Source organism: Zalophus californianus, chromosome 13 (assembly GCF_009762305.2).
Source record: "Zalophus californianus isolate mZalCal1 chromosome 13, mZalCal1.pri.v2, whole genome shotgun sequence".
Lineage (NCBI taxonomy): Eukaryota > Metazoa > Chordata > Mammalia > Carnivora > Otariidae > Zalophus > Zalophus californianus.
The window spans coordinates 27,300,466-27,323,878 of record NC_045607.1 but is presented as its reverse complement, the minus strand read 5'-3'; the positions used below and the strand labels follow the sequence as shown (position 1 = coordinate 27,323,878).

General features: G+C 41.7%; 1 protein-coding gene across 1 annotated transcript; it reads right to left on the bottom strand.

Moving 5' to 3' along the window:
- Positions 1 to 8,746: 8,746 nt before the first annotated feature.
- Positions 8,747 to 22,233, bottom strand: LOC113934156. The gene is made up of 4 exons (XM_027614673.1): positions 21,847 to 22,233; positions 21,390 to 21,524; positions 9,670 to 9,721; positions 8,747 to 8,859 (listed from the first exon to the last, which is right to left on the bottom strand). Exons 1-4 carry the CDS (start codon positions 22,231 to 22,233, stop codon positions 8,747 to 8,749), a joined length of 687 nt encoding a protein of 228 aa, XP_027470474.1.
- Between the last annotated feature and the right edge of the window lie 1,180 nt (positions 22,234 to 23,413).

Here is a 23,413-nt window from a genome sequence, read left to right as displayed (position 1 = left end):
ACCTTCCTTCCCTACCTCACAGACTTATTCCTCATCTCATTTTCTAACAGCAGACTCTCCACCAGCCTTATAAACCAGGAACTTACTGCTTTTGGTGCCCCTAGTGCTGGAGGAGACCTTCTAGAGTGAAGTATTTTATGCTAATACTCCTCCTATTCCCTCCTGCCATCCAGCTGACCTACCCAGGATGAGCTAATGGCCCTCTTCTAAAAAGAAGTGTCAGGTTCCTTTGTTCACTCACATTTCTCTCCAGAAACATTTGATCCAGAGCTTATGGCTGCTGATAACCTGGCAGTATTGGTGACTTCATCATTCTCCCTCTGGGAAATGAAGTGACTCAGCAGTCACCAAGACCAAGATAACAATGGAAGCCATTAGGAGTTCTCTGCAGGGCAAAAAAATGTCAGGGTTGTTGGGTATCTGAATGGAGCCACAGGTCCTGGGGTTAACATAGCAGAAAAAAATGACAGTGTACAGAGTTGCAGGCTATTCCAACAATTATCAAATCCCCAGAGAGCAACTCTCAAAGACTTGTTGACTTTGCTCTAACAAAGGAAGGGTGGTGCACTAAACCATAGTTCTTCCTTCCTGATTTCCAGCATACTGACCAACATGTCCATACTGAGCACTACCATGTACACAGTAGCTGCCATGCTAGTAGGTGTGACATCCGTGGGATTGTTTGCCAGAAGCCCCTCCTCCTGGGAAATACTCACCCCACCCCTATCTACATGGCAACTTCCTATGTGGCCTTGACTCCCCCACACGTCTGATTAGTCAGGGGTGAGCACTTGACCCAAGGCAGGCCAATTAGAGCCCCTCCTTGGGACTCTCCCAACTGGAATAAGAGAATCAGTCTCTGATAGTGGAAGTTGAAATATATAAAATTTAGGAGCTTTTTATAGCTATGCTTACAACCATGTGGAAAGTGCTGTCTGCAAGAGAGAAGATCCAAATGCGGAGAGAAAAAAAGGTTAGGGAGATAAAAAAGATTCTTGGCAGCATCCAAGTCTAGGCACCCAGTTCCTGAGGTCAAGTTGCAGCCATACTTCCTACAGCTTGGTTATTTGATTGGTTATTGGATACCCTGAGTTTCTGCCTACGCTACTTCTAGCTCGAGTTTCTTCTAATTGGTTACAAACAGTGTCTGAATCAACCTGGACTTCAGGTGGCAATGACTATGTGGAGGCCTGGAAAAAGTAGAGTTCTCCAGAATGCCTCCAGAGAACTCCCTGCTTTGCTCTCTTAAAGAGGGTACCAGTGTGCAGTGGCAGTCAGTCCCCAGCCTAGACTGACCACACCAAGTCCAACATGAGAGGAACAAGAGGCCACCACCTTCTCTATGCTTATTTACACCTCATGCCCCCTGTTTGCTCTAGCATCTCTCTAACTGCTCATTTGCTCAGCCACTCCAACTGATGTCTTCTTGGTCTATTTCTCTGGATTCCAACTCACTGCATCATTCCAGGCTACTTAGCATGCCTTTCAAGCATTCAAACCCTCCAGCCAGCAAGCTAAGTTAGCCTCTGCCATTCAGCATCAAAGGCTGAGCCTAGGTGGCAGATTGTGCTCAGTGAGTGTTAAATGGTACAGTATAGACTAGAACTGCCACAGGAAGTCTGAAAAGGGAAAAATCAGTTGAGGGTCTTATAGAACAAATGGCCTTGAATTTGGAGAGATAGAAAGGACATTCCAATCTAAAAAAAATAAACAAGGACACTGGAGCAGAAAAAGCTTGGGGACAAGTAATGGGCTTGACTAAAGTGAGTGTCATCACACCAGAATGGGACCAGTATTAGGTAAATCTGAGAGATAAAATGGGGTCAAGTTCCACAGGGTCTTAACAATAAGGCAGAAGAGATTAGATTTGATATGCATGCATGTTTCATGGTAGGATTTTGATCAGAGAAAGGAGGAAAATGATATTTTAGCTATGTGTTTCTCACAGAGAATGAGAGAATCTCTTAAGTCTAAAAAAGATAAAAGAGGAGATAATGCTTATTCTCTCTACCCAAAGCATTCTTCATTTTCCTAGAGGATTCATCATTGGTTATTTTGAGAGTTTTTGCTGTTGGAATGCTGTTCAATATAGAAATTTAGGAAATACAGACAAGCAAAAGAAAGTTCTCCCAAAACTTCACACACAGTACAGCGTTGGTGGTATAGTGGTGAGCATAGCTGCCTTCCAAAACTTCACACACAAAATAAGCATTGTTAAAATCCATTTCCAAAATGATCTATAATATATATACTAATAAAAAATTAATTTATCTTATATAAATATGGCTCTTCTCACTTAGCAATATATTTTTCCATTGACTGCTTCTGATTGGTAAATTCCTCTACCACATTTAAAATATTTATTTGATTCAAAAAAAATTAAATTTACATATCTTTTTAGAATTTTTAGAATTTATTCCATAGCTCAGATTAGCATTTTCCTAAATTTGTTCTACAAAACAGTTAGAGCTACAAGATATTCTGCCCAAATTAAGGGGTTATGTTTAGGAGAGGCTTCATCCTTTGTGGAAATTAAAGGTTCTTAGGTGTCCTACAATGAATTGATTAAAGCTAAATAAAGTTTGCTCCAGGAAATACCTTCCCAATGAAAATTCATCAACATTGGTATAATTCTAATTGAAATAAATGTATTCAGAAACAGAGAGTTCAAAACACAGTCCTGGTCAAAATACCCTTCACCCAAGGGAATCATCAAATAAAGCCCCACTTTCTGGGACAGTGGCAATCGCCCCATTACCAGATGAGGCCAGCACTAACCATACAGCCATTTCATGATGACACAGAGACCAGAAATCAAGCGTCTGCTTGAAATTTGACACAAAACTCTTGAGGTCCCTTTCAACCGAGACTCCATGAATTTTAATTGAGAGCATTAAAAAAAACCTTTCAGATCTCATTATCCATTTGCCAGCCTCAAGCAAGCCATTTCTCCTCTCCAAGTCTCAGGGTCTTCAGTTTCTTTCTGTGAAACAAGGGCTGCCATCCAACTCTGAGCCACAAATCTCTAGAGCCCTTTGGAGTCCCTTCCAACAGTGACACACTCACACTGCCCTGGTCTCTTGGTCTGCTAACTTCCACAGCCTCACCGAGGACCTTAATCCTTCCTCTCTGTTGAAGGAAAAATGATACAAGCAAACAAAATAATCAAGAGTTTCTCCCATGTGCACACAAAGCATGAACCAAACAGCTGGAAAACAAAGAAAGTCGGTGAAAGGTGAAGTTGTTTTGCTAAATGGGTGTCAGAGGTTGGTGTACAAATCCACGGGGAGGATGAGAGCTTCACTAATGCTAACACTTGCTCTGAAAAATCTGTTCACAAAACTTTCATCCCAGCAGCCCAAACCCTACTCTGCAAGCTCATGTCTTCTGAGAGGCCTAGAGGCAAGGAAAATCTCACTTTTTTTTTCTTTCTTTCTTTTTTTCTTCCAGGAAAACAAATAGAAGTTTTAAAAAATATTTTTTAAGAGACTGAGGCTCAATTAGAAAGCGATCCTCCTTCCTCCTTAGGAAAAAAAAAAAAAACCTTCAGCTGTTCCAGTGCAACCCCAGCGTCCCACATGATTTGGCTTTTCTGAATGCAGGGAGAGGTCTCGTTTTGTGTGCTCCCCAGAGCCCAAAGAAGCCAATTCTGTGCTTCTCTTTCTTTCTGGTGTTGAAAAAAAACAAGGGGAAGCTCAAGAAATGTGGAGAAAAATATATTTAAGTGGTGGTCAGTTCTTGAGGTGACCTTCCACCCATCCTCCAGGCAAAATATCACAAAGACCAACAAAACCTGAATCTAACTAAGGTTGAGAAAGGCACAGAGCTGATTCCCTGACTGAACCGAACACCCCTGAGCACAGGCCCTCTGCTCTGAAGCCCTTGGGGCACCTCACTGGCTGCAGAACAAAGTCCATTGCTCTGCTTTAACGAAGTATACAAATTCAACAAGCAGTCTAGTATTTTTGGTGCAGTTCCTGAGGTCCAGTGTTCCTCTGGTCCTGGTCTCTCTCCATAGAGGCTGTTCCTTGAACCAACTGAAAAGGTGGCTGGTTCCATCACTATAATATCCTTCGGTCCACTATCATGCTGGTGGTACTTGCAGTGCCTACGGGAGAGAATGGGCCTTCCCCAAAGCCTTAAGAACCAGTTGTAGGGAGGCGCCTGCAAGGCTCAGTTGGTTCAGTGTCCAACTCTGGATTTCAGCTCAGGTCATGACCTCAGGGTCGTGAGACCCAGCCCCATGTCGGGCTCTAAGCTGGGCATGAAGACTGCTTAAGATTCTCTCTCTCCTCTCCCTCTGCCCCTCCCCCCTCACAACCCTCCATCTCTCTTTAAAAAAAAAAAAGGACTATTGTCCTCTTTGGGCTATAGGACTGTTGTAGGACTGTTTTTGTACCTGCTGGCTAATGAGCATTCATAGCTTTAGCAAAACTTTATCTAAGACCTCACCTGATGTGGAGGTTATAAAATAGGAGGGGTATAGCCCCCACCCAGCTATAACCACCAGAGGCAGGGAGACTAACTCATCCTGGTTTGTCCAGGACTTTCTCAGTTTCAGCACTGGAAACCCTATGTCCCAGGAAAACCCACCATGCCAGGCAAACCAGGACATTGCCCCCACACATATCTACACAAAGAATTTACCAATTGCTAAAAGCCAAATGAGCTCAAGTTAGTACAAAGCATCTTGTTTCCCTTGAAAGAGCTTCTACAGGCTTAAGTTTCCAAAAAGGACTAAAGGAAAAATGAGCTCTAGAGCCTTGTTGATATAGAGGAACAGCATCCATATCCCCCAGGAGCTTATTAGAAATGCAGAGTCTCAGGCCCTACCTCACACCTACTGAATTAAAATCTGCAATTTAGCAAGGCTTCCAAGTGAGACTTTGCACAAGGGCTCCATGTACCTGAAGTCTGAGGTGCACTGAGGTGCACTGAGGTGTACCCGAAGTCCTAGAGGAAGAGATCTCAGAGAGTGATAAACTTTTAGCTGGGCCTTGAAGTCAGCAGGAATGAGCTGGCAGAGGGCACCAGAAAGCAAGAGCCCAAAGGCCCAGAAAACAGCAACATGTTTATTCAGTAGGAATTCAGCTGTGTTTATTCAGGAGGAGCCACTTGTTGTTTCTGGGTGTGAGGGATGGGAAATAACCCATAGGCAGGTTGCGGCAACAATGGGGGAGACTGTGGAAGCCCTTAGCCCCATATCTTCCTTGTTCTCTCTCCTTTCAAAACTCAGGCAGCTACTAAACTCTTATTTTCTGAAGGCCCGAGTTCCTCCCTACCCATGGCCTAGCTTGGCAGCAGCTGGACTTCCACAGTGCTAGCTGAGAAGGGGGCAGCAGGCCCAGGGAGATCATCCACCAGGGTGGCACTCAGGTTCAAGCTCTTATTTCTAGGGACCTCTGAAGGGTCAGAGCCCTATATCTCTGGCTTAGGAAACAAAGTCTCTGATGGGGGAAGGCAGAGGAGATAGCCAGCAGTTAAAGGGATGCATATCAAGGATCTCTTCCGAAATGAGAAGTTGGCAAAATAAGAAAAATGAGAAGTCTCAAGCAATATCTTGCATTCTAAGTCATACTATACATACAGTATTGGTTTCGTTAAGAACTTTGTGCCCCAGTTTCCTAAACCATACAATAGGGATAACCCTGTGTTCCCACCTCACAGGTTGTAAAGATTCAGTAAATTAATGCATGCAAAGCTCTTAAAACAGCACCCAGATCCTACCAGGAGTTCCCTACAAGGTACTGCCTTGAATTAAACAATGGCCTCTTTCCTAATATGGGAGTTGGAGACATGACTTGTTAAGTGGGGAGCTGGGGTGGCCGCCAGTCTCCAAGTCAATCCAAGGGGCCATATCTTCATAGATGTTAGCATTTGAAAATTTATTATTCTTTGGTACTTACTATGGCCCTCAAATATGGAGTGTTAAATCAAATGAACAGAGGGTGAACTGAGACTTACTGTGTGCATTCATCAGGTGACAGAGAAGCAGAGCCATGATGAGTGATACAGAATAAAGGATTTATTACAGCAGTTAGACCTGAAGCTAAATTGGCATAGTATAAAGCTACCATACTATGGGTCCCTAGCATGGCTGGTCAATTTTGAGTACTTCACCACAAAACTCTTATTCCACATATGAAAGTCCAGGAGGCTTCCTAGGAAGCCTTTCTTTCGGCCCCTCCCTCTTGGGGGTGTACCACACACCTCCCTTTGTACACATGTGTAACAGAAGCTGTATCACTTGTGTTCCAACTATTTGTGTCCTCCCTGGACTCTGTGGTCCCTTCCAGGCCAGAAGCTGTGTTTCATCCCTTTCTATCTCCAGCTCCTGGCATGTTACATCAGGTCACTGCCATTTTATCATCTTTCATCCACAAAAAAACGCAATTTCATAAATCTCAGAGTATTAGGAGGCACTCAGCAAATGTTTACTAAATAAATGAACACAAGACAATCAAATACCCACAAATTCTAGTTAAACATCAAAGAAAGGAACTACCTCAGGTTTTTGTGTGGCCTCGGGTTCCTTATTACATATCTCAATTATTTTTGCACGTTTGAATGTGGAGATGCCAATGAGCAATCCCAACAGGTCAAACGAACAGGTTCTGTACCATTTTCATGTCTCTGGAGCCTGGCAGTACCTCCACACAGAAGATGAGTGAGTCCCCAGGGGGTCAAATGCAGTTTTCTGTACTATTTTAGTGGTTTTGGAGGCTGACAATACCTCCACACAGCTGAAAAGTGGCAGACTCCAAGATGGATAAGATTAAGCTCTGAGATGGCAAATGTCCAAGATGGCTCAGAAAGCAGGTGCTGAACTCCCCGTGACTTCCAGTCCCAGCATCACAGAATGGCAAGGAGCCTCAGAGGTCATGGAGCTCAACCATACATCCCTTGGAACTGAAAATTAGTACATGCAATATAACTTTTTTAAAAACCAAGATATGTATCAGCAAAAGGGAGTTTAAAATAATAAAAGGAAAGCAAGAAAGGAAGGAGATAGCTGGTACAAACTCTCTATACTAGGCAAGTACACCTGCCAAACACAGCTCTTGACTTCACTTCATCTAGTTATAAAGGGTCTAAAATTGTGAGGTTCGACAGGCTCCACCATCCAAATGGACCCCAGCAGCCACCACTTGAGGCTGCAGAGAGGCTTGAGTTGGTGGATCAGGGAGAGGCTGTCTGAACCTTCAAAAAGGCCAGGGCTCCAGAGAAATGTTATCCACGCAGATATGCTCCTGCCTGGGACCAGCCTTGTGATTCCCTGGGTTCTGGCCCTCCTTTCCTTTCCCCTTCCTGCTCCTTGGTCCCCAGCAGCCCTTACCATCCCTCCCTTCTGCCCTTACTTACCTGATGCCCCAACTCTGGACCTCCACCCTGGGTCCTGCCTCTCAGGCCTGCCCTAGTTATAGGGACAGGGTAAGTGAACTAAGAGGAGCTGGTTGCATTATATAGGGTCTGTCACTTCAAATTCACAACAAAATGCTGAAAGGTAAGAATAATTAGCCTCCTTTTAAAAATAGGGGTGCCTGGGTGGCATCCAACTCTTGGTTTCAGCTCAGGTCGTGATCTCGGGGTCATGGAGTCGATCTCCATGTCGGGCTCCACGCTCAGTGAAGAGTCTGCTTAAGATTCTTTCTCCCTCTCCCTCTTCCCCTCCTGCTCATGCTTGCACACTCACGCACTCTCTCTCTCTCTCAAAATACATTAAGTAAATCTTTTTTAAAAAATGAAAAGTTAGGGGGGGCGCCTGGGTGGCTCAGTCATTAAGCGTCTGCCTTCAGCTCAGGTCATGATCCCAGGGTCCTGGGATCGAGCCCCCACCTGGCTCGGCGGAAAGCCTGCTTCTCCCTCTCCCACTCCCCCTGTTTGTGTTCCCTCTCTTGCTGTGTCTCTGTCAAATAAATAAATAAATCTTAAAAAAAAAATGAAAAGTTAGGTAATCTGCTTAAAGTCACAGAGCTGCTACAGGATGAATGAGAAATCAAAACTCAGATGTATTTAGATTCCAGGGCCATATTCTTTCCAATATGCCATACAGCTTCTCTTTCCATGATTCCTTTCCACCTTCCCTGTAGTCCTATTTGCATGTTCCGCACCCCTGAAATTCATTCTGAGTCCTTCTTCAATCTACAGTTCATCTCTTCATCTCCAGCAAATTCCCCCACTCAGACTCCGGCCAACTCACAATGTCTTCTAAGATAGAAGAGCTGCCCACCATTTGTAATCCACGTATGAAGTGAGGGTGCACCTGATCATACTTCACCTACCTTACATGAGTCTCCACTGCTACAGGAAGTATCCAAAGATCTTGTTATGGCATAAAGGTCATTCACAGTGTGGCCCCTACTGGTCCTTCTGGCCTCACCTCTCACCTGGCCCTTCTATCTTCTTTTTCACCAGATTTCTTTTTTTTTTAAGATTTTATTTATTTATTATTTGAGAAAAAGAGAGAGACAGACTGAGAGAACGAGTGGGAGGAGGGGCGGAGGGAGAAGCAGACTTCCTGTGGATGCGGAACTCGATCCCAGGACCCTGGGATCATGACCTGAGCCAAAGGCAGACACGCAACCGACTGAGCCACCCAGGCGCCCTCACCAGGTTTCAACTACACTAAATCTCCTCCCTACTCTAAGACCAAGTAGACAACAGGCTGGCCTACAGTACTTACTATGGAAAGTTTTTTATTATCTTAGCATCTAGTACTAGAATTTCTCTTTGAGGAGAATCACCTTTATTGGAACAATTTCTTGATAACCCCCATTGGTGCAGAAGTTGAGGTCCTAGGGTCCCAAGTGTGGATAGGCTCCAAGTTGGGCTCTCCAGAAGTAGATGCTGAGATGGAGTCTGGGGTACAAGATGTTTATTAGGACAACCCAAATGTACATCAACTGATGAACAGATAAACAAAACTGTGCAATATGCAATGGGATCCCATGTTATAACTCCTCACATCTTCACCTAAGTTAAGGCACAGAATATAGACTCTTAGCATTTTGTCAAATAGGTACTTCTATTCTAACACTACCGTTTTGCTCTTAGACTCTCCTTTCTCTCAGAGCCTCAGCTACATGAAGCATTATTCAACTAAATTTTTGTTTAAGATTTTTTTTATTTATTTATTTATTTATTTATTTATTTATTTATTTATATGACAGAGAGAGGGAACACAAGCAGGGGAAGTGGGAGAGGGAGAAGCAGGTCTCCCACTGAGCAGGAAGCCCGATGTGGGGCTCGATCCCAGGACACTGGGATCATGACCCAAGCCGAAGGCAGACGCTTAACGACTGAGCCACCCAGGCGCCCCTCAACTAAATTTTTTTTAAGTTTTGTAGAACACAGCATCTCTTTTTTCTTTCTCCTCACAGACTTGTTAAAAGACATTAACACGGAGGTGTAATTTGTGGATTAAGGTACATCGTGCTTAAAATCTACAGACAATGATGAACAAGAGCAGTGGTGAAAGAAAAAGCAAGAGGAAGTCTATCACCAAAACCAAGCTGGTCTTAGTATAAGGTATTGGGCCTATAGCTTTTCATAAAAATGTCAGGAAAAGCTACAGGAAAGACTGTATTTCACATCTGGTGAAGACAAGAGCAATGGGAAAACCAGCAGGGAAAAAAATGCAAACCCAGACATCTAATAATGAATACTTACTTTTACATCGATGTTTTCCATGTATCATCCCATTTAGTCCTCTCAACAACTCCTGAAATTAGGGAGATCAGAATTATTATTATATCATCATTTTAGAGTTGAGTCAACTGATGTTCAGTGTTTGATTGGCTCAAGTTTACAGAGTAACAAAGCAATGGTACCAGGACTTGCCCCCAGAGTTAGTGACTCCAAATGCAATATTCTTTCCATGACTACCCCATGCTATAGCACAAGTGCCACCCCCTCCCTACCCTCTGTGGCCAGAGAGATAACCACAAATGGACAGAGAGAAACCTGCTCGGCAGTAGAAATGCATTTCCCATGAGGCTACAGCCATTTGAGGATTAATTTCTTAGAGGAAGGTTTTCATTAATGAGCATGGCTTTCAACAAACAAACAGAATGAAAAGAATGATGTTCTAACACATCCCAGTGATGCAAGAACTCATTTGTGTGTGTTCTTGAAAAAGTTAAATAGTAAAACTCCAGACAGGCAACCTGTAACCATTTTTAACTCCAGCTGTGGCCCCAAGAGGAATTTTAGGTGGCAAGACAGATAGAAATTATTGAACAAAGGGCTTCCATACAGCAGAGTAGCATTCAGCCCGGGAGTTTTTCTTCCTAACCAAAGTCACTACAACAATACTAGGAAATCAAAGTCATCCACTGGCAGTGATGGTGGACATATTTTCAGAACTGGGACAAAGTGATACATCCAGCATTGATATGGATCGTGCAATTAGAAATGAAGGGACAGATTCCCTGTACAAAAAATATGCTTGAGAAACTGTCTCAACAAGTTAAATGGCTTTCTTTCTCCAGGACTTCCCAAGAGGAGAATAACTTATATAGCAATTTAAGAAATGGTGAATTCGAGCAATAAAATACAATTGGTGTCATTTATAACAACTGCAGAAAGAAACTGATCATTCTGGACAACTAATTCAGGTATGACAAGTACATGGCTTGTTTGCCTTCATTTCTCCCTCCTGCCCCCATGGCAAGCATAACTAAGTCACTGCACTCCTTGCCAAAGATTCCAGATAATAGCTTCATAATCTTTAAAACAACAGTCCAAGAAGCTGCTATTAGTTAATCATATCTGAATTATCAGCTTTCAAACAAAAAGTTGGGCATAAACTAGCAACAGATGAAGAAATGAACTAGATATTCCTCAGGGTGCAACAGATGAAAAGGGCTGAGACCAGAAAGACCTGCTAGTTAACTCCCACAGGAGGAGTTAAGGGCTAGGAACCAGTTCCCATGTGTCATTGTGTCCTCAGCACCTAGTAAAGTGCCTAACATGGTAGACTCTGGATATGTTTGGTGAATTAATGAGTTAACACCAAAATCACATGGTAGTGATGATTTTACATGGTCCACAGTTACTCTGTGTGTATGTCAGCCAGTAAGAAAAAATGTGTAAAATTCTTCCCTATTATGGATTCAGTTTCTTTCTCAGCTACTCTTTCTGATATCCTTATCAGAACCCTAATACAGAACTCCATCCAGTATGGTTTAAAGAAGCACCAGGAACCACAAAGACTATAACACCAATAGACTTTGGTTTGAATTCTGAATCTACACTTATTTGCTACATAACCTTAAGAAAATTACTTGACTTCTCCAGGCTTCAGTGTCTTCTATTCTAAAAAGAGGATAATAGTATCTACCTTGTAGGGTTCTTATAAGAATTAGGGATTTATTATGCAAAGTAACCTAATACAATTCCTAGTCTTTTTCTATTTATGCCTCTCCTTGCTTCCAAAAGGATTTAGAGTGGCTTAAAATGTTACCAACAGGCGCGCCTGGGTGGCTTAGTTGCTAAGCGTCTGCCTTCGGCTCAGATCATGATCGCAGAGTCCCGGGATCGAGCCCCACATCAGGCTCCCTGCTCAGCGGAGAGTTGGCTTTCCCTCTCCCCCTGCTCATGCGCTCATGAATGCTCTTTCTCTCTCTCTCTCAAATAAATACATAAAATCTTTTTTTAAAAAAATGTTACCACAATGAAGTAATATATTTAAAATAAAGAGGCAAATCTTCAAAGTAAAGGGAAAACATAGAAGTAAACAAGGAATGACTAAAAGCATTTCACACATAGTAGACATACAATAAAATGGTGGTGGTGATGGTGAAAACAGTTTGTACTAATAACATCAGTTGTCACTGGTGTGGTCATCTCTTCCTGGGGAATTCCAATCATCCTTCAAGTCCCCATCTGGTAACCAGCACTACCAAATAGTAAGCATAATGTAAAAGTACAAAAATTAAAACAGTGTGGTATTGGTACATGAATAGGCAGACCAATAGAACAAAATAGAATGTCCATTAAAAATTTTAGTATATGAGGGGGAGGAGCAAGATGGCAGAGAAGTAGGAGACCTAAATTTCATCTGGTCCCAGGAATTCAGCTAGATAGTTACAAAACCATTCAGAACACCTACAAACTCAACAGGCGATCGAAGAAAAGAATAGCAGCAACACTCTGAACCAAAAAGCAATCACTTTCTGGAAGCAGGGACCCAACAAGCAGCAGATCCGGGGAGACTCCCCTTCCTCCCCCAGGAGGAGCGGCACGAGACTGCACTGCAGGGATCTGCTGGGTTTGGAGACTCCAAACGGGCTCGTGTGCCAGAGACAGAAACACTCGGTCACAGGCCAGTGAGCACGGAGTGTGGCCAGAGACCAGGGAGACAGGAGTGACTGACTACTTTTCTCTGGGGGCTCACTGAGGAGTGGGACCCCGAGCTCTCGGCTCCTCCAGGGTAGAGATTGGGAGGCCGCCATTTTCACTCTCATCCACCAAGGCTGTGCAGAAAGCTTGCAGGAAACAAAAACTCCCGAGAGCAAACCCAAGCAGATTGCTTAGCCCGCCCCGGCAAGAGCGGGGCAATTCCACCTCCAGCAAAGACATTTGAGAACAACGGCAATGGGCCCCTCCCCCAGAAGATCAGCAAGTACAGCCAGCCAAGACCAAGTTTACCGATCAATGAGAATGGCTGAACTCCAGCACTAGGGGAATACTGCACATAGAATTCATGCTTTTTTCCCCACCATTCTTTAGTCTTTCAGTTAATTTTTTTTAACTTTTCTTTTTCTTTAATTTTTCTTTTTCCCTTTTTCAACCAACATCTTATCAATCCTTTTTTTAAAAAATCTTTTTTATTTTTCATTTTTAGTCATATTCTATCTCTTCATAGTAATTAACCTTATTTTTGGTGTATATATAAATATATATATATATATAAGTTGTTCTCTCTTTAAAGTTTTGGGATACAGCTTCTTCTAACAGGCCAAAATATACCCTAAATCTCTAGTGTATGGCTTTGTTCTAGTCTCCTGCCTGAACACATTCTCTCCCTTGTTTTTTTAAATCCTCTTCTTTCTTTTTTCAACCAACTACTTATCAATTCCTTTTATAAAATCTTTTATAATTTTCATCTTTACAGTCATATTCCATCCCTTCATCGTATTTACACTTATTTTTGTACATATATTTTTTTTTTTAAGATTTTATTTGACAGAGAGAGACACAGCGAGAGAGGGAACGCAAGCAGGGGGAGTGGGAGAGGGAGAAGTAGGCTTCCCGCCGAGCAGGGAGCCCAATGAGGGGCTCAATCCCAGGAGCCTGGGATCATGACCTGAGCCGAAGGCAGACACTTAACGACTGAGCCACCCAGGCGCCCCCATATATGTTTTTCTTTCTTTAAAATTTTGGGAGGCACTTTCTTCTAAAAGACCAAAATATGCCCAAAACCTAGTGTGTGGCACTGATCTATGCACCAGCCTGATATTTGATCATATTCTGTTTTTTGTTTGTTTGTTTGTTTTTATCTTTTTTCTTTTCTTTTTTTCTTTCTTTCCTTTTCTTTTCCCCTGGTTTCAGGTCTCTTCTGATTTGTATAGTGTGTATTTTTCTGGGGTTGTTGTTACCCTGTTAGCATTTCGTTCTCTCATTCATCTACTCTCCTCTGGACAAAATAACAACACGGAAAAAAAATCACCTCAAAAAAAAGAACAAGAGGCAGTACTGACTGCCAGGGACCTAATCAATTCGGACATTAGTAAGATGTCAGAACTAGAGTTCAGAATGACAGTTTTAGAGACACTAGCAGGGCTTGAAAAAAGCATGGAAGATATTAGAGAAACCCTTTCTGGAGAAATAAAAGAACTAAAATCTAACCAAGTCGAAATCAAAAAGGCTATTAATGAGGTGCAACCAAAAACGGAGGCTCTAACTGCTAGGATAAATGAGGCAGAAGAGAGAATTAGTGATATAGAAGACCAAATAATGGAAAATAAAGAAGCTGAGAAGAAGAGAGAGAAACAATTCCTGGAACACGAGGGCAGAATTCGAGAGATAAGTGATACCATAAGATGAAACAATATTAGAATAATTGGTATCCCAGAAGAAGAAGAAAGAGAGGGGCAGAAGGTATATTGGAGCAAATTACAGCAGAGAACTTCCCTAATTTGGGGAAGGAAACAGGCATCAAAATCCAGGAGGCACAGAGAACCCCCCTCAAAATCAATAAAAATAGGTCAACACCCTGACATCTAATAGTAAAACTTACGAGTCTCAGAGACAAAGAGAAAATCCTGAAAGCAGCTTGGGACAAGAGATCTGTAACCTACAATGGTACAAACATTAGATTGGCAACAGACCTATCCACAGAGACCTGGCAGGCCAGAAAGCACTGGCATGATATATTCAGAGCACTAAATGAGAAAAATATGCAGCCAAGAATACTATATCCAGCTAGGCTGTCACTGACAATAGAAGGAGAGATAAAAAGCTTCCAGGACAAACAAAAACTAAAGGAATTTGCAAACATGAAACCAGCCCTACAAGAAATATTGAAAGGGGTCTTCTAAGCAAAGAGAGAGCCTAAAAGTAACATAGACCAGAAAGGAACACAGACAATATACAGTAACAGTCACCTTACAGGCAATACAATGGCACTAAATTCATATCTTTCAGTAGTTACCCTGAATGTAAATGGGCTAAATGCCCCAATCAAAAGACACAGATGGATAAAAATACAAAACCCATCGATATGCTGTCTGCAAGAGACTCATTTTAGACCCAAAGACACCTCCAGATTGAAAGTGAGGGGCTGGAAAACCATTTACCATGCTAATGGACACCAAAAGAAAGCTGGGGTGGCAATCCTTCTATCAGACAAATTAGAATTTAAACCAAAGACTATAATAAGAGATGAGGAAGGACACTATAACCTACTTAAAGGGTCTATCCAACAAGAAGATCTAACAATTGTAAATATCTATGCCCCTAACATGGGAGCAGCCAATTATATAAGCCAATTAATAACAAAAGCAAAGAAACACATCAACAACACAATAATAGTGGGGGGCTTTAACACCCCCCTCACTGAAATGGACAGATCATCTAAGCCAAAGATCAACAAGGAAATAAAGACTTTAAATGACACACTGGACCAAACGGACTTTACAGATATATTCAGAACATTCCATCCCAAAGCAACAGAATACACATTCTTCTCTAGTGCCCATGGAACATTCTCCAGAATAGATCACATCCTAGATCACAAATCAGGTCTCAACCAGTACCAAAAGATTGGGATCATTCCCTGCGTATTTTCAGACCACAATGCTTTGAAACTAGAGCTCAATCACAAGAGGAAAGTTGGAAAGAACTCAAATACATGGAGGCTAAAGAGCATCCTACTAAAGAATGAATGGGTCAACCAGGAAATTAAAGAAATATTAAAAAAATTCATGGAAACAAATGAAAATGAAAACACAACTGTTCAAAATCTTTGGGATGCAGCAAAGGTGGTCCTAAGAGTAAAGTATATAGCAAAACAAGCCTTTCTCAAGAAACAAAAAGGTCTCAAATATACAACCTAACCCTACACCTAAAGGAGCTGGAGAAAGAACAGCAAATAAACCCTAAACCCAGTAGGAGAAGAAAAATAATAAAGATCAGAGCAGAAATCAATGAACTAGAAACCAAAAGAACAATAGAACAGATCAACGAAACTAGGAGCTGGTTCTTTAAAGAATTAACAAGATTGATAAACCCCTGGCCAGACTTATCAAAAAGAAAAGAGAAAGGACCCAAATAAATAAAATCATGAAGAGGAGAGATCACAACCAACACCAAAGAAATACAAACAATTATAAGAAAATATTATGAGCAACTATATGCCAAAAATTAGATAATCTGGAAGAAACAGATGCTTTCCTAGAGATGTATAAACTACCAAAACTGAACCAGGAAGAAATAGAAAACCTGAACAGACTTATAACCACTAAGGAAATTGAGGCAGTCATCAAAAATCTCCCAAAAAACAAAAGCCCAGGGCCAGATGGCTTCCCAGAGGAATTCTACCAAACATTTTAGGAGAATTAATACCTATTCTTCTGAAACTGTTCCAAAAAATAGAAATGGAAGGAAAACTTCCAAACTCGTTTTATGAGGCCACCATTACCTTGATCCCAAAACCAAAGACCCCAACAAAAAGGAGAATTACAGACCAATATCCTTGATGAACATGGATGCAAAAATTCTCACCAAAATACTAGCCGATAGGATCCAACAGTACATTAAAAGGATTATTCACCACGACCAAGTGGGATTTATCCCTGGGCTGCAAGGTTGGTTCAACATCAGCACATCAATGTAATACGATACATTAATAAAAGAAAGAACAAGAACCATATGATCCTTTCAATAGATGCAGAAAAAGCATTTGACAAAGTACAGCATCCTTTCTTTATTTTTTTATTATGTTAATCACCATACATTACATCATTAGTTTTTGATGTAGTGTTCCATGATTCATTTTTTGTGCATAACACCCAGTTCTCCATGCAGAATGTGCCCTCTTTAATACCCATCACCAGGCTAACCCATCCCCCCACCCCTCTCCCCAGTATAGCATCCTTTCTTGAGCAAAATTCTTCAGAGTATAGGGATAGAGGGTACATACCTCAATATCATAAAAGTCATTTATGAAAAACCCACAGCGAGTATCATTCTCAATGGGGAAAAACTGAGAGCTTTCCCCCTAAGGTCAGGAACACGGCAGGGATGTCCACTATCACCACTGCTATTCAACATAGTACTAGAAGTCCTAGCCACAGCAATCAGACAACAAAAAGAAACAAAAGGCATCCAAATCGGCAAAGAAGTCAAACTCTCACTCTTTCCAGATATGATACTTTATGTGGAAAACCCAAAGACTCCACCCCAAAACTGCTAGAACTCATACAGGAACTCAGTAAAGTGGCAGGATAAAAAATCAATGCACAGAAATCAGTGACATTCCTATACACCAACAACAAAACAGAAGAAAGAGAAATTAAGGAGTCGATCCCATTTACAATTGCACCCAAACCATAAGATACTTCAGAATAAATCTAACCAAAGAGGCAAAGAATCTGTACTCAGAAAACTATAAAATACTCAGGAAAGAAATTGAAGAAGACACAAAGAAATAGAAAAACGTTCCATGCTCATGGATTGGAAGAATAAATATTGCAAAGATGTCAATGCTACCTAGAGCAATCTACACATTCAGTACAATCCCTATCAAAATACCATCCACTTTTTTCAAAGAAATGGAACAAATAATCCTAAAATTTGTATGGCACCAGAAAAGACCCCGAATAGCCAGAGGAATGTTGAAAAAGAAAAGCAAAGCTGGTGGCATCCCAATTCTGGACTTTAAGCTCTATTACAAAGCTGTCATCATCAAGACAGTATGGTACTAGCACAAACACAGACACATAGATCAGTGGAACAGAATAGAGAGCCCAGAAATGGACCCTCAACTCTATGGTCAACTTATCTTCTACAAAGCAGGAAAGAATGTCCAATGGAAAAAAGACAGTCTCTTCAACAAATGGTGTTGGGAAAATTGGACAGCCACATGCAGAAGAATGAAACTGGACCATTTCCTTACACCACACACAAAAATAGACTCCAAATGGTTGAAAGACCTAAACGTGAGACAGGAGTCCATCAAAATCCTAAAGGAGAACAGAGGCAGCAACCTCTTCGACCTCGGCCGCAGCAACTTCTTCCTAGAAACATTGCCAAAGGCAAGGGAAGCAAGGGCAAAAATGAACTATTAGGACTTCATCAAGACAAGAAGCTTTTGCACAGCAAGAGAAACAGTCCACAAAACCAAAAGACAACCGACAGAATGGGAGAAGATATTTGCAAATGACATATCAGATAAAGGTCTAGTATCCAAAATCTACAAAGAACTTATTAAACAAGGGACACCTGGGTGGCTCAGTCGGTTAAGCGTCTGCCTTCAGCTCAGGTCAGGATCCCAGGGTCCTGGGGTCGAGTCCCACATCAGGCTCCTTGCTCAGCAAGGAAGCTTCTCCCTCTGCCTGCTTCTGTCTCTCACTCTGATAAATAAAATCTTTAAAAAAGTATATTTAAAAAAAAAGAACTTATTAAACTCAACAGCCAAAGAACAAATGATCCAATCAAGAAATGGGCAGAAGACATGAACAGACATGTTTCCAAAGAAGACATCCAAATGGCCAACAGACACAGGAAAAAGTGTTCAACATTGCTTGGCATCAAGGGAAATCCAAATCAAAACCTCAATGAGATACCACCTCACACCAGTCAGAATGGCTAAAATTAACAAGTCAGGAAACGAAAGATGTTGGCAGGGATGCGGAGAAGGGGAACCCTCCTACACTGCTGGTGGGAATGCAAGCTGGTGCAGCTACTCTGGAAAACAGTATGGCGGTTCCTCAGAAAGTTGAAAATAGAGCTACCCTACAACCCAGCAATTGCACTACTGGGTATTTACCCCAAAGATACAAATGTAGGGAGCCGAAGGGGTATGTGCACCCCGATGTTTACAGCAACAATGTCCACAATAGCCAAACTATGGACAGAGCCAAGATGTCCATCGACAGATGAATGGATAAAGAAGAAGTGGTATATATATATACAATGGAATATTATGCAGCCATCAAAAGGAATGAGATCTTGCCATTTGCAATGACGTGGATGGAACTGGAGGGTATTATGCTGAGCGAAATAAGTCAATCAGAGAAAGACATGCATCATATGACCTCACTAATATGAAGAATTCTTAATCTCAGGAAACAAACTGAGGGTTGCTGGAGTGGTGGGAGGTGGGAGGGATGGGGTGGCTGGGTGATAGACACTGGGGAGGGTATGTGCTATGGTGAGTGCTATGAAAGACTGTTGAATCACAGACCTGTACCTCTGAAAGAAATAATACATTATATGTTTAAAAAAAAAAAGGGGGCGCCTGGGTGGCTCAGTTGGTTGAGCGACCGCCTTCAGCTCGGGTCATAATCCTGGAGTCCCGGGATCGAGTCTCGCATTGGGCTTCCTGCTCAGCGGGGAGTCTGCTTCTCCCTCTGACCCTCTTCCCTCTCGTGCTTTCTATCTCTCATTCTCTCTCTCTCTCAAATAAATAAATAAAATATTAAAAAAAAAAAGCGAGCAGGAAGGGAAAAATGAAGGGGGGGAATCGGAGGGGGAGACAAACCAGGAGAGACTATGGACTCTGAGAAACAAACTGAGGGTTCTGGGGGCGGGGGATGGGTTAACCTGGTGATAGGTATTAAAGGGGGCAGGTACTGAATGGAGCACTGGGTGTTATATGCAAACAATGAATCATGGAATACTACATCAAAAACTAATGATGTAATGTATAGTGATTAACATAACAAAATTTAAAAAAATGTTAAAAAAATTTTAGTATATGATAAAGTTGCAAGATTCTGAAAAACCTCAGATACACGTGTAGAAACTAAAGCAATGAGAAGTTAAGTAACTTGCCAAGTTCACACAGCTAGTAAATTATACAACAGGGGTTTGAATGCAAGCATTCTGATTCCAGAGTTCATTTTTTAACCACTAAATGATGATATTAAGTTAAAAAAGCAAAGTAGAGACAAGTGAGTATACTATGCTACCTCTGGGGTAAAAAAAAAAGAAAAAAATTTATTTATATTTGCTTATGTATGCATACAGAATTTCTGCAAGGACACATATGATAATAACAGTAGTTGCCTTTGGACAGCATGGGGATGGACAGAAGAGTAATGGAGATTAGGGGTGATATATATGTAAATTAAGTTTATAATATATGCATATATATTTGAACTATATTGATGTATAACCTGACAAATAAATAAATAGAATACATTAAATTAAATATAAAAACAGAAAGAAAATGCTCACCCTGGACAAGCTTTTCTGGCCTCCCTGCCAAATACAGTAAGGCCATCCCTCTTCTATATTCTCATATCACTTGTGCCTACAATTTTTCTGGCACGTACCATGTTGCACTGCCCTCATTTATGCTCCACTCTCCTGCTCACCTCACCCCCAGTCAAGCAGTGAGCTCTTCAAAGGCAGGGTTCTGATTCTCTCATTCTTACATCCCCAGCACTTAGTGTAGTCCCTGGCATGTGGCAAACATCTAGTACATGGGGAAGTAGAAGTGGAAAAACAGAAGTGGGGCAGACCAGCCAAATTTGTGGTATTAGCACTATGGAAAGGGGAATCAACTGGGGCCTTCATACAACAATAAGATTTTGAAGAGGAAGTGAGGAGAGAGGAAAACATAGCAACCCTTGCAGAAAAGGTGTAGCACAAAGGGGTAAAAAGGGTACTGTGGGCCAGTGCTAATCAGGGAGAAATGAGGAAGGAGAACCCCCAGCTGAGGAAGACGTAAGCGCTGAGACTGGCCCTAGAAGGGCATGAAATACAGCACAACACTGGGACTTCAGTCTTGTGACTCCAGAATCAAGACTGAGACCCCAGAAGCGAGGGCCACAGGAGATTCAGCTGAAGACTTCCCACCCATCTAATGACTGAAAATGGAGCAAAGAGCATGCGAAAGATTGGTATTGGAGGAGATTTTCTAATTGTATAAGCAGACCATACATTTGATCTGTTGCTTTCTGTTCATTTAAACTCTTTGTATACACTCATCTGAAGGCTGAAAGGTGATCCACATTGAGTCAGGGATATATTTTCCCCATCAGAATAAATCCCAGATTCCATAAGCAGGGGAACTGGCCCATTCCAGTCAGACTACAACCAACCCCTGACCCTGCAAAACCGGGCTTTTGTAAATAACTGTGCACATCCTTACACTAGGAGCCACAGGAATATATTTCACTATTTGATTGTGTTAATCATCAAAACTGCACAGATTCAATACACACTGGAATAGGATAAGTGAAATGAAACAATGTCTGGGATTTGCTTCAAAAGAACAACTTAAAAGAGGGTGCCTGGCTGGCTCAGTGAGTGGAGCATGGGACTTTTTATCTCAGAGTCGGGAGTTTTATTTAACCCCACCTTAGGCATGGAGCCTACTTAAAAAGAGAGAGAGAATAAAATAATATGTAAAAGAAGCTTGGATTGTCCAAACAGTAGCCCTTAGGAAGAGAATGTGATTTATGTTAAGGATGCTTCACTCTAAGAGGTAAGTTAGTTAAATGAAAAAAAATAAAATCCTAGATAATATAGGAGGTGTTTACAGAAGGAATTTTTATTTCATTGCCTCAGCCCTAAGTGGCATTAGCAAATACTGCAAAGTAATGAAAGAGGTCATTAAGGAAGGAGCTAGAAACACCTTCCAATGTTAAGGGGAAAATTCTGACATCTTAATTATATTCTGCCACCTAGTGACAAAGGAAATTTAACATACTTACTGAGCCAGGCTCCAAGAGCGGAGAGGGCTGCCCTCCACCACCTGGACACCAGATCACGGCCTGAACACTCCGGAACGAGCCTAATCCCATAAGCATTCGGTGCATGATGTCCTCTCTCCACTTCTGCTCACAACTCTAGGAGACACCGCAAATATGGTCAACAGCCGAAGAAGCTGTTCAATCTGTGGCTGACAGACTTCACGCGGGGCCAGCAGGTCCACCTTCTACCACTTAACACAGTCCACTGGCTCCTTTGCCACCTCCTGCCCGTTGGTAAGGGCTTCAAGGGGAAACAACAGCAAGACTGAAAAGGCCTGCAGAAGTTGGGCATTTTAATCCTGAAGGTCCACCGCAAGAAGACAGAGTAAATACTGTAACCTTCTTCCCATGAAACGGGATAACTTTTACTCACAAATCTTAGCACACAAGATGATGGGCAAAAAACTCCTATTAATACCTGAATGTAAACTGAAGGAGTGAGTTTTAAAAGCGCGTTCAGGTCCAAAGGATCACGGCCTCGCAGACGCTTCCAGTCCACCAAGCTGAAGCCTGCCCCATAATCCATTGCGAGGCAGGTTCCCCTGGTGCGAACGAGGAGGCCGGAAGTACGACTGTGGCCGCTCTGGCACGCTGAACCATAGAATTTCTGTGCAGATAGCAAAGAACAGCCTTGAGCTCGGGGCAGGCCGTTCAGGTTTTCCTCACTTGTTGGGTCAGCCTTCTCAGTCCATTTGTGGAAGACCATTGGTGTTATGGCAGTGGCATTTAGTAAGGAACTTGATCCTGTGCAGAAATTCCTCACGGACAAGATCAGAGAGTATACAGCTAAGTAAGTGATCGGCATCTTGAGGACTTTTTATATTGGCCAGAGTATCAGCAAAAGCTGGAGAGGGAACTTTTTAAAGCTTAAACGGACGTACGGTAAAGCAGACGTAAATATGTTCAATGACTCTGAAACTGAAAATTTTAAAGCATCCAGTCTTGAAGAAGTAACATAAAATTAACCTGGTTATTTGTTATGTATGGATTAGGAGAAGTACAACTAATTAGTATCAGACTAAACTTATATTTCACAATTGTAAAAAAAAAAGTGCATTCAAAGTTATTCATCTTAGATTTATTTCTATTGCCCATCTTACCCCCTCCAAAGGACTTGAGACTTAAAAGTACATAATGAAATTTCAAATTATAAATTAAAGCAGAAACCAAAAAAAAAAACAAAACAGAACGTAAACATAATAGTTACAAGGAAAAACATAACTGAAGTGCAATGCAGTGATAAGAATCTGAGGAGAATTTTTTACTAAAATATTGATATTCTAGGATTTTGCTACTCAAATTGTGGTTCCAAGACCAAAGCTCAACATCACCTGGGAGCTTTTCAGAAATGCAGAATCACAGCCTACTGAATTAGAATCTGCCTTTTAACAAGATTCTCAAGTAACTCATATATACATAAAGTTTGAGAAGCACCCATCTAGCCGCCCTCCCACCCACCCTCCACCATGAAAACAGATTCAGGAGATCTGGAGTGGCGCTCAGGAGCTGATTTTTTTTTTAACACCCACAGCTGACTCTTATTAGTCAAATTGGGAGATACTATTGGTGAATATCAAATATACTTTTGGCTTCCTAGTATACAAAGTAAAATGTGAAAAAAAAGTAAGCATAATTAGTTCCTTGGTGGGAAGCCAAGCATTTTAAGAAATTCTTTACTGCAGGACCTTAAGAATGAAGCATATAATGACCCCGTGGAAAATGTTCTCACTGACTTTTTTGATACCAAATGTTGCAGCAAATGTAATTTGGTAATGTCTTATGTCTTTAATAAATGCTGAATGTTTGACATCAAAAGAAAATCTCAGTGAAGGCAGTTCTGAGATGGGGCTAAGCTACTAAGTCAAGGGTCAGCAAACCGTGCGGCCTGCTTTGTAAATAAAGTTTTATTGGGCCAGAGCCATGTTCATTCATTATGTTTTGTCTGTGGATGCTTTCACACTATAATGGCAGACATAAATAGTTTT

Excerpts from the sequence above, each read along its gene's own strand:
- LOC113934156 (XM_027614673.1), bottom strand. The coding sequence starts at position 22,233 with ATGCCGATCACTTACTTAGCTGTATACTCTCTGATCTTGTCCGTGAGG. Across the intron at positions 9,722-21,389 it reads CGCTCTTGGAGCCTGGCTCA|GAGTTGTTGAGAGGACTAAA; the intron begins GTAAGTATGTTA and ends CCCTAATTTCAG. Across the intron at positions 8,860-9,669 it reads TGGAAAACATCGATGTAAAA|ACTCCATCTCAGCATCTACT; the intron begins GTAAGTATTCAT and ends CTTGTACCCCAG.